The sequence below is a fragment of the Notolepis coatsorum genome, assembly GCF_963971535.1.
Source record: "Notolepis coatsorum genome assembly, chromosome: 3".
Classification (NCBI taxonomy): Eukaryota; Metazoa; Chordata; class Actinopteri; order Aulopiformes; family Paralepididae; genus Notolepis; species Notolepis coatsorum.
Genome location: NC_140167.1, coordinates 186593922 through 186610572, shown reverse-complemented (window position 1 = coordinate 186610572; position 16651 = coordinate 186593922). Strand labels below are relative to the sequence as shown.

At 51.7% G+C, this 16651-nt stretch overlaps 1 protein-coding gene across 1 annotated transcript in view; it reads right to left on the bottom strand.

Moving 5' to 3' along the window:
- Positions 1-6638: 6638 nt before the first annotated feature.
- The window catches only part of clybl (citrate lyase beta like), a gene marked incomplete at both ends in the record, with an annotated part of 191115 nt that continues 181102 nt past the window's right edge, over positions 6639-16651 (bottom strand). The window contains 3 exons of the mRNA XM_084311474.1: positions 6639-7021; positions 11403-11496; positions 13349-13450. Coding sequence (XP_084167600.1) covers positions 6639-7021; positions 11403-11496; positions 13349-13450 — 579 coding nt within the window. The remainder of the gene's footprint in view (positions 7022-11402; positions 11497-13348; positions 13451-16651) is intronic.

Here is a 16651-nt window from a genome sequence, read left to right as displayed (position 1 = left end):
AAGGTTCCCGTCACGTGGCGGTTCGGCACGTTACGGGGGGGGGGGGGGGGGAGGGAGTTCCTGGTCCCACGGCCTGGTATATTGGGCGTGTGCACCGCAGGAATTCCCCCGCCATAGAGTACGTCACCGTGCGCGTCTCTGTTGGTAGGACTTCCGTGTGCTGTTCAGGTCCATGTGATGGATCTGTTTTCAGGGGGGGTGGTCAGGGCTCCTCCTCACCAAGCGCCTATTCAGGCCTTCTGTGAGTTCGGACTCCTTCTTCCATGTGAGGAAGCCTCCATCAGAGTACAGAGCCTTCCTCCTCAGATTGTCAAAGTGAGTGGACCCTCTAGAAGGGTCCTTTTCTATTGTGTGTGTATTCGATTCAATTCGTTTATTGAGTGTGTATGGGTTCAGTGCCTCTTCCCCGGAGAGCCCTAAAACCAGTTTTTTACATGGCTCAAGGTGCAATATATTCTTTTCAATCTGTACAGCTCGCGTGGGAAGTCTCTCTGGGGATCCCCGTCTCCTTCCTATGGGAGGGTGGTGGGATGTAAAAATGTGAACATTTTTTACCCCGGCTGTGTAGACTGGGATACATACTGTTGATGCTTCCTTCTTTTCTATTCCAGAAGTGTTGGAGTTAGGGAGTGTCACACCCCTCTTGTCGTTCCCCTGGGCGCCTTGGGGATTCAATGACAGGTCTAAATAGCCTGTTCATTGATGGGGGTGTGTCCCGACGCACGTATAGTGCTAGCTCGCTGTAAACAGGCGATTGACTGGCACGCCTTGGTTGCTTGTGGTTGAAACAGCGTTTTTATAAAGCAACTGAGATGGGGGTTTTTCCTCTTCCGACGACCACATCCCATGACCTGGGTGGGTTGTCGACGGATTCTCGTTCATGTCTGGGGGATGATGACGGAATGGATCTGAACATATGTGGAGGGGTCTCACGCCCTTGGGGTGGGCCACCAGGCGCGGTTCGCCCGAACGTCTGGGTGGCGCCTTCTTTTCATGTTAAGATCGACACGCATATCTGCCCTTCTCCTGGAGTAGGCATGTCGGCGTGGTTAGGGAACGGGACTGGTTCTGGTCACGCTGGTCCAGGTCAGTTGAACCCGTTGTCCGCCGGGGATGCAGATCTGCTGTTCTGGTACCCTGAGGGACTTGGGCTTTTTTCAGGGGGAAAAATGCCAGGTCGGTCTGGGTGTCACAGGGTTAAGCGCTATTGAGACCCTGGTTGGGTATGTTTTTACTCAGCACTGTCGTAATGGCTTACAGCCATGCCATTCTGTACACGCTCGATCTCGTCGGATCTCGGCCGCTACACAGGTTGGTCCTGGTTAGTACTTGGTTGGGAGACCGCCTGGGAATACCAAGTACGGTGTGCTTAGGGGCTGGTTCTCTATTATTTTTTGCTCCTCTCTCACGCATGGCGGAGAGGGGCCTGTGGGGGTGGTTTTTTGACCTCCTCTGGTGACCCTGTGCTTCCCGTACCGCCAGGCCCGGTCCGAAGTGATGTTTGCGACCCGTAGGCCTGGGTTAACCCTTTTTTGAAAACTGAAACACTTGTACTGCGGTATAGCCGGTGTATACCCGCAGGTGTGTTTTGGAGTTTTTTCTTGAGGGGTTATAGGAACAACCACCGCATTGGGTAACACCGAGGTGGTTGATTCCCTGGTGTGTTGGAGCAGTGTCAACTCCCGGGTTCACCGGTTGAGGGTGCCCCTGCACGTTCATGACGTCTGCCAATCGTGTCAGCCTTCTCTGCCTCGACCCCTCTGGGTGGGGGTTTTTAAATGGAGGCTTGGTCATGCAACAACGCCAGCATACGCCCCTTCCGCCGGGGCAGCTGTGTTCAGCTGTCCCCTCTGGCGCCTGTCTCGTCCGCAGTCTCCAGGCTAGGGTTAACAGCCTGTTGCCTGGTTTTTCCCCGGTGCGCTGCCTGCTTCCGTTGGTTAACCTTTTTTGTGTGCTTACGGCCATGCTGACTGCCTGTTCTGCAGGGTCAGTGTGCCAGGCGGTGTACTATTGGGGGGACGGGGCCCGCTCGGCTTACGGCCATACCGACCTGAACACGCCCGATCTCGTCCGATCTCGGTAGCTAAGCAGGTTCTGGCCTGGTTAGTACTTGGTTGGGATACCGCCTGGGATTACCAGGTGCAGTAACTGGGGGGCCTTTGTCCGAATACGCTGGCGATGTGGGGGGCGGGGCACTACGTGCCCACCTGGTGGGGTCTTGATGCTGGCATCATGGACTTCTCCGGGCCCCCATTCCAGGGAGTTCTGGGGGCGGTAACGAGGTTGTTCCTCCGTTCGTTCCCGGGTGGCATGCAGGTTGTGCGTGTGTGTAGTCGTGGGGTCAAGCCACGGTCTGCTCACCCTGTGCGTTGAGTTGCTTGAGTGCCTCTTCGCACGGTCGGGTCCGTCGCCTTCCCGTGAAGCCCCTAATAGGGGGGATACCCTCCATTAGGGGGGGTCGGGGGGGCTCGGCCCTCCCTGTTCTGATGGTTTTGGGGGGCTGTCAGCGGGGTGTATTTGTCAGCCAGCGGCTCCGCTTGGCCTCCCATTGTGCAGTGTGATGCCAAGCAGAGCCTCTAACGGCACAGAACACTAGGTTATGACTATAACCAAGTTCTGTTAGTTAGAGGTGACGCTTGGCATCAGACGGCCGCTGCAGCCCTTGACCTCACCTTGTGGTGAAAGCTTGGGAAGGAGGAGAGCAGGTGACCACACACCTGCTTATGAAGGTAAGCTGATGAGGGGTGTGGTCAGACTAATACTGGTATTAGAGGTACATTTGTGGAATTTATTCAGTACGCGTGCACGTACGCGAGATAGTGCAGTGTGATGCCAAGCGTCACCTCTAACTAACAGACCTTGGTTATAGTCATAACCTAGCGTTAACGGGACAGGGGCAGAGCGGGGCTGGAGGGCCCAATAGGCCAGGTTAACGGGACAGGGGCAGAGCGGGGCTGGAGGGCCCAATAGGCCAGGTTAACGGGACAGGGGCAGAGCGGGGCTGGAGGGCCCAATAGGCCAGGTTAACGGGACAGGAGCAGAGCGGGGCTGGAGGGCCTAATAGGCCAGGTTAACGGGACAGGGGCAGAGCGGGGCTGGAGGGCCCAATAGGCCAGGTTAACGGGACAGGGGCAGAGCGGGGCTGGAGGGCCCAAAAGGCCAGGTTAACTGGACAGGGGCAGAGCGGGGCTGGAGGGCCCAATAGGCCAGGTTAACTGGAGAGGGGCAGAGCGGGGCTGGAGGGCCCAATAGGCCAGGTTAACGGGACAGGGGCAGAGCGGGGCTGGAGGGCCCAATATGCCAGGTTAACGGGACAGGGGCAGAGCGGGGCTGGAGGGCCCAATAGGCCAGGTTAACGGGACAGGGGCAGAGCGGGCTGGAGGGCCCAATAGGCCAGGTTAACTGGACAGGGGCAGAGCGGGGCTGGAGGGCCCAATAGGCCAGGTTAACGGGACAGGGGCAGAGCAGGCTGGAGGGCCCAATAGGCCAGGTTAACGGGACAGGGGCAGAGCGGGGCTGGAGGGCCCAATAGGCCAGGTTAACATGACAGGGGCAGAGCGGGGCTGGAGGGCCCAATAGGCCAGGTTAATGGGACAGGGGCAGAGCGGGGCTGGAGGGCCCAATAGGCCAGGTTAACGGGACAGGGGCAGAGCGGGGCTGGAGGGCCCAATAGGCCAGGTTAACTGGACAGGGGCAGAGCGGGGCTGGAGGGCCCAATAGGCCAGGTTAACGGGACAGGGGCAGAGCGGGGCTGGAGGGCCCAATAGGCCAGGTTAACGGGACAGGGGCAGAGCGGGGCTGGAGGGCCCAATAGGCCAGGTTAACGGGACAGGGCCAGAGCAGGGCTGGAGGGCCCAAAAGGCCAGGTTAACTAGACAGGGTCAGAGTGGGGGTGGAGGGCCCAATAGGCCAGGTTAACATGACAGGGGCAGAGCGGGGCTGGAGGGCCCAATAGGCCAGGTTAACATGACAGGGGCAGAGCGGAGCTGGAGGGCCCAATAGGCCAGGTTAACATGACAGGGGCAGAGTGGGGCTGGAGGGCCCAATAGGCCAGGTTAGCGGAACAGGGGCAGAGCAGGGCTGGAGGGCCCAATAGGCCAGGTTAACTGGACAGGGGCAGAGCGGGGCTGGAGGGCCCAATAGGCCAGGTTAACTGGACAGGGGCAGAGCGGGGCTGGAGGGCCCAATAGGCCAGGTTAACTGGACAGGGGCAGAGCGGGGCTGGAGGGCCCAATAGGCCAGGTTAACGGGACAGGAGCAGAGCGGGGCTGGAGGGCCTAATAGGCCAGGTTAACGGGACAGGGGCAGAGCGGGGCTGGAGGGCCCAATAGGCCAGGTTAACGGGACAGGGGCAGAGCGGGGCTGGAGGGCCCAATAGGCCAGGTTAACGGGACAGGGGCAGAGCGGGGCTGGAGGGCCCAATAGGCCAGGTTAACGGGACAGGAGCAGAGCGGGGCTGGAGGGCCTAATAGGCCAGGTTAACGAGACAGGATCAGAGTGGGGCTGGAGGGCCCAATAGGCCAGGTTAACATGACAGGGGCAGAGCGGGGATGGAGGGCCCAATAGGCCAGGTTAACATGACAGGGGCAGAGCGGGGCTGGAGGGCCCAATAGGCCAGGTTAACGGGACAGGGGCAGAGCGGAGCTGGAGGGCCCAATAGGCCAGGTTAAGTAGACAGGGGCAGAGTGGGGCTAGAGGGCCCAATAGGCCAGGTTAAGTAGACAGGGGCAGAGTGGGGCTGGAGGGCCCAATAGGCCAGGTTAACTAGACAGGGGCAGAGCGGGCTGGAGGGCCCAATAGGCCAGGTTAACGGGACAGGGGCAGAGCAGGGCTGGAGGGCCCAATAGGCCAGGTTAACGGGACAGGGGCAGAGCGGGGCTGGAGGGCCCAATAGGCCAGGTTAACGGGACAGGGGCAGAGCGGGGCTGGAGGGCCCAAAAGGCCAGGTTAACGAGACAGGATCAGAGTGGGGCTGGAGGGCCCAATAGGCCAGGTTAACATGACAGGGGCAGAGCGGGGATGGAGGGCCCAATAGGCCAGGTTAACATGACAGGGGCAGAGCGGGGCTGGAGGGCCCAATAGGCCAGGTTAACGGGACAGGGGCAGAGCGGGGCTGGAGGGCCCAATAGGCCAGGTTAACGGGACAGGGGCAGAGCGGGGCTGGAGGGCCCAATAGGCCAGGTTAACGGGACAGGGGCAGAGCGGGGCTGGAGGGCCCAAAAGGCCAGGTTAACGAGACAGGATCAGAGTGGGGCTGGAGGGCCCAATAGGCCAGGTTAACATGACAGGGGCAGAGCGGGGCTGGAGGGCCCAATAGGCCAGGTTAACGGGACAGGGGCAGAGCGGGGCTGGAGGGCCCAATAGGCCAGGTTAACGGGACAGGGGCAGAGCGGGGCTGGAGGGCCCAATAGGCCAGGTTAACGGGACAGGGGCAGAGCGGGGCTGGAGGGCCCAATAGGCCAGGTTAACATGACAGGGGCAGAGCGGGGCTGGAGGGCCCAATAGGCCAGGTTAACGGGACAGGGGCAGAGCGGGGCTGGAGGGCCCAATAGGCCAGGTTAACGGGACAGGGGCAGAGCGGGGCTGGAGGGCCCAATAGGCCAGGTTAACTGGACAGGGGCAGAGCGGGGCTGGAGGGCCCAATAGGCCAGGTTAACGGGACAGGGGCAGAGCGGGGCTGGAGGGCCCAATAGGCCAGGTTAACGGGACAGGGGCAGAGCGGGGCTGGAGGGCCCAATAGGCCAGGTTAACGGGACAGGGCCAGAGCAGGGCTGGAGGGCCCAAAAGGCCAGGTTAACTAGACAGGGTCAGAGTGGGGGTGGAGGGCCCAATAGGCCAGGTTAACATGACAGGGGCAGAGCGGGGCTGGAGGGCCCAATAGGCCAGGTTAACATGACAGGGGCAGAGCGGAGCTGGAGGGCCCAATAGGCCAGGTTAACATGACAGGGGCAGAGCGGGGCTGGAGGGCCCAATAGGCCAGGTTAGCGGAACAGGGGCAGAGCAGGGCTGGAGGGCCCAATAGGCCAGGTTAACTGGACAGGGGCAGAGCGGGGCTGGAGGGCCCAATAGGCCAGGTTAACTGGACAGGGGCAGAGCGGGGCTGGAGGGCCCAATAGGCCAGGTTAACTGGACAGGGGCAGAGCGGGGCTGGAGGGCCCAATAGGCCAGGTTAACGGGACAGGGGCAGAGCGGGGCTGGAGGGCCCAATAGGCCAGGTTAAGTAGACAGGGGCAGAGTGGGGCTAGAGGGCCCAATAGGCCAGGTTAAGTAGACAGGGGCAGAGTGGGGCTGGAGGGCCCAATAGGCCAGGTTAACTAGACAGGGGCAGAGCGGGCTGGAGGGCCCAATAGGCCAGGTTAACGGGACAGGGGCAGAGCAGGGCTGGAGGGCCCAATAGGCCAGGTTAACGGGACAGGGGCAGAGCGGGGCTGGAGGGCCCAATAGGCCAGGTTAACGGGACAGGGGCAGAGCGGGGCTGGAGGGCCCAAAAGGCCAGGTTAACGAGACAGGATCAGAGTGGGGCTGGAGGGCCCAATAGGCCAGGTTAACATGACAGGGGCAGAGCGGGGCTGGAGGGCCCAATAGGCCAGGTTAACATGACAGGGGCAGAGCGGGGCTGGAGGGCCCAATAGGCCAGGTTAACGGGACAGGGGCAGAGCGGGGCTGGAGGGCCTAATAGGCCAGGTTAACGGGACAGGGGCAGAGCAGGGCTGGCGGGGCTGGAGGGCCAGGTTAACGGGACAGGGCTGGCGGGGCTGGAGGGCCCAATAGGCCAGGTTAACGGGACAGGGCTGGCGGGGCTGGAGGGCCCAATAGGCCAGGTTAACGGGACAGGGCTGGCGGGGTACTGTACCTGTGAAGCCCATGAGAGCCCCCTCCCTGGCCTGCTGCCTCAGCCCCTCCATGTCTTTGTAGTCGATGTAGACCAGGTCGATGGCCTGCAGCCCGAAGGCCTTGGTGGTGACCACCACCTTCTGACGCGCGTACAGCAGCTCCCTGGCGTCCTTAGTCCGGGTGGCTCCTGCAGGGATAATATTATACTATTATATTATATATGAGAAATATATATATATGAGAAAATCATAGATGGGGGGGCGACAGTGGCTCGGGAGGTAGAGCAGTCGTCTGGTAATCCGGAGGTTCCCAGTTCGATTCCCGCTCCTTCCGGGCAGCATGTCGAAGTGTCCTTGAGCAAGACACTTAACACATTAACTGCCACGCTTATATCCATCAATGTATGATCACTGCCACCAGTCTAAGCCTATGGAGATGTTCACCTTCTTTGCAGGGCTATAACTTTTTAAATTGTATTGCTAAATTGACATTACTATGGCCCATTCAACATCGATTATCTATCGTTCAGGATGTAGGAACGTTATACTTTTTCATTCATATATTCATACGAAAATACTGTCTAGAATATAAGTATGTTTTTATTGTTTTCTGCAGTAATTCCTAGAACGCTAGTTATAGGCTTAAACGCATAATATTGATTATCGATTGCAGTTTATTCGCGATACACAATATATAAAAAAATCCAACTGAATACGATCCTAAACGTTATGACTCATTATGCATGGATGAAAGGGGGGGGGGGGGTCTTTTATAATTCCGTGATCGTCAGTAAATGCTTTATGTAGTATGGGTGATATATTGATCAGAGCGGTTTGCATTGAAAAGAATAAACCATCAAGCTGAAAGTAACGTTACTGTCCTCTTACCGTTCGCCGATGAGACTGGAGGAAAAAGATCCAGCTTATTTGACGTCGATCGACTAGATCCATTTCCGGTTTGTATGGCGCAATAAACGCCCAAATCATATTGATTATTGAGTTATGGCAGCGATCCATATACACGGATGTGTGTCTAGAGTCCCGCAACAATATGTGACTGCCGGACGGATTTCCCAGATGCACCGAGATCACCAGAGATCCATTTCCGGTAGTAACTCGCCCCCGATCATCCACCAGGCGGCGGTATTGAAGCGTTGCACGGTTGTGCCGAGTCCCACTGTCTCAGCCGAGGCTGGGTGAGGGAATTATGAATACCATGGCGAAAAAATTAAATATGATCTCAATAACGTTGTACGCTGTGGATTGGCGGAATTCGCATGATCAGCAAACCCGTCGGAAGCCGTTTATGGATGTGTTAACCCCCTAACTGCTCCCAATGAGCAGGTTGGCACCTTGCATTTTGGATAAAAGCGCTATATAAATGCAGCCATTTACCATAGAGATAACACACTTAACCCTTTCACTACCACACTACAGAAGGTTAACCATCTGTAGTGTGGTAGTGAAAGGGTTAACCTTCTATAGTGTGGTCGTGACAGGGTTAAGAAAGATGATGTATTTTTAAAAGGTGGCGAACATACAATGTGTCGTCCCTAGCTTAACACTTTTGGGTGTGTTGGAAGCAATTGGACCCAGTGCGTTCAAGATGTGTTTCTATTTGCACATGTTATTACTATCTATATGTGTTAAAGGGGAACTTCACCAAAAAACAATGCTGATTTATTTTTCAGTCTCGCACATATCCAAAAACTCCTAAACAGTTTTCATTTAGTTTGACAGTTATTGAGAGGTAATGAGTTTGAAGGGTGCCACCAGTGATGTCATCGGGGACATGGCATCTTTGTGTTGTGTTAATTACAGCACCATGAAATGATGTAGATGAAAAAATAGCAAGACCTTGTCTTATAGGGACTGCTAACCTATCGTTTCATTGAGCTGTAATTAACACAACACAACGATTCAATGTTCCTGATGACATCAGTAGTGGCTATTTTTTTAACTAAATTACTCTCAATAATTGTCAAACAAAATACATTTGTGCAAAACTGTTTAGAGCTTTGGGATATTTGTGAGATTATGTGCAAAATAAATCAGCAAGGTTTTTTGGTGAAGTGCCCCTTTAAGTTAGGAATATACATCTTTTTAGGGATCTATATGTGTTCAGTTAGGGATCATATATCTCTTCATTATCTATGTGTTCAGTTAGGGATCGTATATCTCTTTATTATCTATATGTTCAGTTAGAGATTGTATATCTCTTTATTATATATGTGTTCAGTTAGAGATCGTATATCTCTTTATTATCTATATGTTCAGTTAGAGATCGTATATATCTTTATTATCTATGTGTTCAGTTAGAGATCGTATATCTCTTTATCATCTATGTGTTCAGTTAGAGATCGTATATCTCTTTATCATCTATGTGTTCAGTTAGAGATCGTATATCTCTTTATTATCTATGTGTGTTAAGTTAGAGATTGTATATCTCTTTATCATCTATGTGTTCAGTTAGAGATCGTATATCTCTTTATTATCTATGTGTGTTAACACTTTGGTCGCCAGGCTTATATTCTTAATATACCATCCTCCGCCAGCTCTATTTGTCTATGGGGATGTTTACCTTCTTTGCAGGGCTATAACTTTTTAAATTGTATTGCTAAATTGACATTACTATGGCCCATTCAACGTCAAGTATCTATTGTTCAGGGTGTAGCAACGTTATACTTTTTCATTCACATATTCATACTAAAATACGGTCTAAAGTATAAGTATGTTTTTATCGTTTTCTGCAGCTTTCTCCAGAACGTGATTTATAGCCCCAAATGCATTATATTGATGATCAAATACAGTTTGTTAGGATATAAAACATTTCAAATGGACGTGCTTCTAGAAGTTACTACTGATCATCTGATGTTGACCGGATGGGGGGGCGGTCGTTTATAATTCCGTGGCCAACGTTAGATGATTCATCTAGTGTGGGTGATATGATCATTAGAGCAGTTAGTATCGAACACGTTAAAAAATAAGGCTGAATCTTACCGTAGCTTCCTCATAGCGTTGGGCGATGAGCGTGGAACAGAAATATTCCTATTATGGGATGTAGAAATATGCGATCCATTTCCAGGTTGTATAATAGTATATACGTCCAAATCATGTTGTTTATCGAGTTATTGGTAACGGATTGCTATCCGTTGTGTCTAGCTCGAGTCCTGGGACTATTACCGAGTGATCGGACCGAATTGAAATGAGCACCAGCTTCCATTTCCTGTTTCCGCTCTGGGCGATCCGCCGATCCGCCACCAGATGGCGCTCTTGAACCGTTGGAGAGTTGAGAGGGGATCAAGAGTAGATCTCAAGTCTCCGGGGGAGAAATATGATTTCGATCACAGATTTTTGAAATATTGATATCAAAGACGTGGTACGGCGTCTTTGGCAGAATGAGCATGGCGGGGAAAGACGTCCTACGGCGTTTTTGGCCATAGTGTTAAGTTAGAGATTGTATATCTCTTTATCATCTATGTGTATATCTCTTTGATTTTGAAATCTTTATTTCGAACATGTAAATGAATACAAACTAAATAAATTACTAAACAAAATCAAAACATAACTCAAACTAAATAAATAACTAAACAAAAGCAAAACATAACTCAATTTACATGTTCGAAAAGGAGTAGTAAAAAGTATACACTTATTTAATCCTACCCCTTTTCCACTACTCAAATGAGTGTACTAATTTAAAACATTTCAAAACAAATATATATATGCCAAACAAAAAAAACAAAAAATATATTTAAAACATAATAAAATAAAAATGTAAACATCCGTGAATATCAAGTCCCTTCCTCATCCCTGTACCTCGTGAACATAATTTCCTTATAAATCAGTTTGAATGATTTGAATGATCAGTTTATCATCTATATGTGTTCAGTTAGGGATCATATTTCTCTTTAATATCTACTGTATATGTGTTAAGTTAGGGATCATATATCTCTTTAATATCTACTGTATATGTGTTAAGTTAGGGATCGTATATCTCTTTAATATCTACTGTATATGTGTTAAGTTAGGGATTGTAACACGTAGAGAAGAGACGTGACGGACAGATGGAGGGAGGAGAATAAAGGATGAAGCACAGGAAGTGGAGGGAGACGGGGGAGATACCAGGTGAGACGAGGGAGACAGGGGAGATACCAGGTGAGACGAGGGATACAGGGGGAGATACCAGGTGAGACTAGGGAGATGGGGGAGATACCAGGTGAGACGAGGGAGATACCAGGTGAGACGAGGGAGACAGGGGAGATACCAGGTGAGGCGAGGGAGACAGGGGAGATACCAGGTGAGACAAGGGAGACGGGGGAGATACCAGGTGAGACGAGGGAGATACCAGGTGAGACGATGGAGACAGGGGAGATACCAGGTGAGACGAGGGATACGGGGGGAGATACCAGGTGAGACGAGGGAGACAGGGGAGATACCAGGTGAGACGAGGGAGACGGGGGGGAGATACCAAGTAAGACAAGTGGAGGGACACGGGGGAGATACCAGGTGAGACGAGGGAGACACCAGGTAAGACAAGTGGAGTGTGTGTGTGTGTGTGTTACCAGGTACCTATGCTGGCGCAGAAGTCGTCAGAGCCGAACACCACGCCGTCATGGTGGAGCCCGGCCTGGGGAGCGAGACGACGCACCTCTTCACACACCACCTGGAACACACACACACACGCACGCACGCACGCACGCACGCACACACGCACACACACACACACACACACACACACACACACACACACACACACATTGCGGCACGGTGGTGTAGTGGTTAACACTGTCGCCTCACAGCAAGAAGGTCCAGGGTTCGAATCCCGCTTGGGGACCAGGTTTCCATGATGCCAGTTACCCAGGTGGGGTATCTCCCAGGCCTTTCTGTGTGGAGTTTGCATGTTCTCCCCGTGCTCGCAAGGGTTTCCCCCCCCGATAAGATAAACCCAATGGAAAAACATGCACAACAACAAGATCGCTAACGCTGTGGCGTCCTTGACGAAGACGGACAGGAGCACTTGGATTGGTCCCCTGGCGCGGCTCACGTGGCGCCTGTCTGCTCCCGGCTGCCCTTGGGGGGGAAGGACGACGGGATGGGTTAATCGCAGATACGCATTGTATGCATGGTTCGCATGTGTGCCAAATGATGACCTCGGAGCAGGTCCTAAATTATTATTATTATTATTATTACACACACACACACACAAACAGAAACACGGAAAGAGAGGCAGTGTGTATCTTCGCACCACGTTAACCCTTTCAGCTGTACAGGTGTACATTTTGGGAATTTTCCCTTTGAATTCTATCTTCGAATTCTAGAACTCCATCGCTTTCAATGGCTCAGCGGCCGATTGTGACACGATCATTAGGACGTCCCTTTCTCCGAATGCACGAGAGATCAAACAAGGCACAAGATAGAATCTGGAGAAATTAACATTCTGAAAAGTGTCAATTCGAGCCGCTAAATATTCCATAAATACTCTTTTTAAATTACCTTCAATACTTCTTGCACCAGTTCTGCTCTCTCACATTTGATTCAAGTCTAATGTGGCCTGAACCTCTCTACACGCACGCACACACACGCACCCCTACACACTAGCGGAGATGTCTGCCGAAAAAAGTCTCTTCCTGGGGCTGACTGAGACACCTTGCCAGGAAGATGGCAGAAGACAAGACAACTGGCCCACCGCCCGCTATTGAATGGAGATAATTTTTTTTTTTTTTTAAATAGAAACAACAACAACAACAACAACAACAGCAATAACGACAACAAAACAAACAGCGACCGGAATGTTATTGTCTGTTATGGATAGGAGTGTGGGACAATTGGAATGTGTCTCGTGTCTTTTGTCGGCTTCCAAATTAATTTCACCACTAGCTGTGACACAGCGTTTTTTTTCTTCTTCAGACCCTGGGGGTCCTGTCTGGGCAAGAATACAGGGTATTCTCAAGACAGCGTGCATGTGTGTGTCTGTGTGTGTGTGTGTGTGTGTGTGTGTGTGCCTGTGCACACACACACACACACAAAACAAGAGGAGGGGGAATGAAAGACAAATCAAAAGAAAAGAGGACAGCGTGTTTCTTCCCAAATCCCCAAACCGTGCCCTTGCCCCCATGTAGCTGAAGGTCGCGCTGCACTAAAACCAGACGTCGCTTTGATGCCTGCCAAAATATCATTAAAAAACTCATCCAATAAGACGATATTAAAAAAACAGGTCTAATTAAAACATGTCACAGCATCTGGGAGAGGGAGGGAGGGGGGGGGGGAAACCAAAAAAAGGAAAAAAGAAGACAAAAACAAACAAACAAACAAAAATAACAGACTCGAAAGCCTCATTTTGAGAGACTGTCCGAGAGACGTCGAGTCCCCCTTCTTCTGCTCCTCGGGACACGCGGAGAGCGCTTTTCGCCGGCTGTGACGCGTGGTCTTTAATCTGAAGTGAACGAGGAGAGAGCAAACAGACCAAAACGTCTTACGCGGGCACTTTTTGGGGGGGTTTGTTGTTTGTGATTTACCTTAAAATTGAGCAGGCCCACAGCGGTTTCCACGAAGGTGACCAGGCGAACGGGCCCCGTCAGAGCGCGTCCTTTCAAGTGGTGCTGAAACCTGTCAACAAACTGAACACACACGGGGACACACACAATTGCACGCAAACTCATTAGCTATGGCCGCCGTGGATCTGAATAGGGAAGAAAACACTCCCGAGCAGGTTCACAATGAATTAATTTGTTCTCAGTACACACTGTACACACAGACACACCGCCATTGATATTCAAAAACAACCCATCAAGCGTTTGTCAAATCCTTGTATGACATTATGTCTTATTCAGTCGTGTGACGACGGGTCTTTGTACGGATTTTGTAGACTCGTTATCGATAGCGAGCGGTGTAATATCGCTTGTAAAAAAGAAAAAAGTTTAAGACACAAATGCGGTGTTTACCGTTCTGTTTTTGTTCCAAATTGTGTGACGTCAAGTGCGGGTCTTTTGTAGGGATTTTGTGGGGTCGTTATCGATAGCAAACCGTGAAATATCACTTGTGATATCGTGGTTTAACCCTTTCACCGCCGCACTACCAAACCGGTTAACCCTTTCACTGTCACACAACAGCAGGTTAACCCTTTCACTGCCACACAACATAAGGTTGACCCTTTACTATCACACAACCGACCGTCGTTAATGCGCTACTAGGTAATACGCATGGGAGGGGGGGAACAGGAAAAACCCAAACTGAGATATCAAACCGTTCAGTGTCAGAGTGAATTTGAAACCGTGAAAGATATTCAGGATTAACAAAACATAGCGAGGGAAATTCTAATATATTAAATAAAACATTTCCGTGATACAAATCTTGACACCTGATATTATTCCCCATTCAAGTTTTTGAGGTTAGGTTAGGAAACAAATCTTTGAGTGCGTGGAGGTAGAGAGAGAGAGAGAGAGAGAGAGAGAGAGAGAGAGGAGAGAGAGAGAGAGAGAGAGAGAGAGAGAGAGAGAGAGAGAGAGAGAGAGAGAGAGAGAGAGAAGGGGAGACTGGGGAGAGGAGCGACAAAGCAGGGGGGGGAGGAGCGAATGGAAAATATTTGACATTATCACCAGGGTTTCCCCCTCCATCTGAAGTCCCCCTGCACGCTCTTCATTCAGAGACGGCACACGCACACTCACACACACACACACATACACACACACTATACACTACTACGACGACATGCACCGCCACGTCCCCTGAGCGACGACACATGCGCACGTACAAACACATGAGCATGCACACACACACACAGTGAAGAAGAAAAAAAAATACCCTCAAAAAGAGGAAGAAACCAGATTTGTTGTGCCTTTGAGTGCGTTTCTACCCCTGCATTATTCCCTTCCACGTCCCCTCCCCTTATTGGTGGCGGGGAACGGTGAATTTGGAGCAACAATCAGAGTGTGATATGACACTTCGCCGGGGCCTTTATTCCGCCGTGCGGCTCCTGCTAATATGCAAGCTCACCTAAGAAGGGCTTTAAAACCGAGTTTAGTCCTTTGAAGACCAAAGCATTCCGATTTTTTCCAACAGACCAGTCACAGCGAGCTCTGGACTGCCGGTGGGATTGCCTAAATTCCAAAATCTATCATCTGGAAACACACAAAAGCCCCCTCCGTCAGACATTTCCTTTCAAAGCCGGTCCAAAAAAAAAGAAAAAGAGAAAAAAAAGGAGAGAGAGAGGGAAGGGGGGGGGGGGGGGGGGCAGGGGATGAGCCCGGCGTAGAAATGTGTAACTCCATGTGCCCCCCCCCCCCCCCCCTTTCTCCCTCTTTCACACACTGGGGTAAACACAGATATAAATAACCTCAGGTAAAGTACTGCTATTTTCCCCCAATGAAGAGCGTAATATCCCCCCAACGCCCCGACACTCACATCACACTTGTTCTCCGACTCAACAGACCGGGGCCTCCATTGAAGGATTTCCAAAAAGGAAAAAAAATAAAAATAAATAGGGGCAATTTTAATCATCTCCCCATTCAATCTCAGTTGGATAAATCATATCTGAGAGATTTGCATAAATACAAACCATCAAAGACTTTTCATCTTCAAAGAGGTTTTCGAGACCCAATAGGCTTTGTACTGTAATCATCTGAGGTCACAACCCTGCAGGAGCAAGGCTGCTATGGCAACATAAAAACTAATGCTGGGGGCTTAGCATAATATCCCCCCCCCCCCCCAAACACAGAAAGAGGGGGAGAGGGGAAGAGAGACAGAAAGAGATGGGGGGGGCGGGACGGGGGAGAGGGGAGGGGTGTAGATAAACCTATTGCTATGACAGAAGATATTGTAGAGATATTGTACGTTGTGGGGACCCGTGCTCGATAATACACGTAAGATTATCACCTCATCTCACCACACACACACCACGCCCCGCCACGCCACACCACAAAGCCCATCCGCGCCGGGCCGTGCCAGCGGTGTGAGATTCCGCTGAATGAAGACAAATAGCGGGTCTGCGCCGGCAGCTCCACTGGCTAAAGAGCACCGAGGGACAAGCCTCTCTGATTATATGTTTACGTGCGTCTAGGGTACTCCACAGTTCAACTGTAATAGGCTTGAAGGGCCCCGATTCATGGTACGCGAGAGGCAGTCTGCGCCTCCTCTATTGTTCGCCCCTGTTGCAGAGGAGCAATCATTAGCCGTCAATGGCTCTCAGGCTGAGGAGCCTCTACGAGATGTTATTCACTATTGACCAGGAGAAACCACACACACACACACACACACACACACACACACACACACACACACACACACACACACACACACACACACACACACACGCACACACACACACACACACACACACACACACGCACACACACACACACACACACCTTCTTAGTGTGTAGGGCCCTCTGTGTATTCCAGAGAAGGGGTGGAGAGAGAGGGAGAGGGAGGAAGAGAGAGGGATAGAGAGAGAGGGGGAGGGAGGGAGAGAGCGGGAGAGAAGGAGATAGAGAGAGATGGGGGGGGAGAGGGATAGAGGGAGAGAGGGAGGACGAGAGAGGGATAGAGAGAGAGGGATAGAGGGAGGGAGAGAGAGAGAGGAGAGAGAAGGGAGAGAGAGAGAGAGGGAGAGCGAAAGGGAGAGAGAGAGAGAGAGAGAGAGAGAGAGAGAGAAGAGAGAGAGAGAGAGAGAGAGAGAGAGAGAGAGAGAGAGAGAGAGAGAGAGAGAGAGAGGGATGGAGGGAGGGATGGAGAGAGAGATGGAGAGAGAAAAGGGAGGCTATAGTGGGACAAGTTTCAATTAATTTTCTTCAAAAGGGGGCCAGATTAAATGTTTCCGGCCA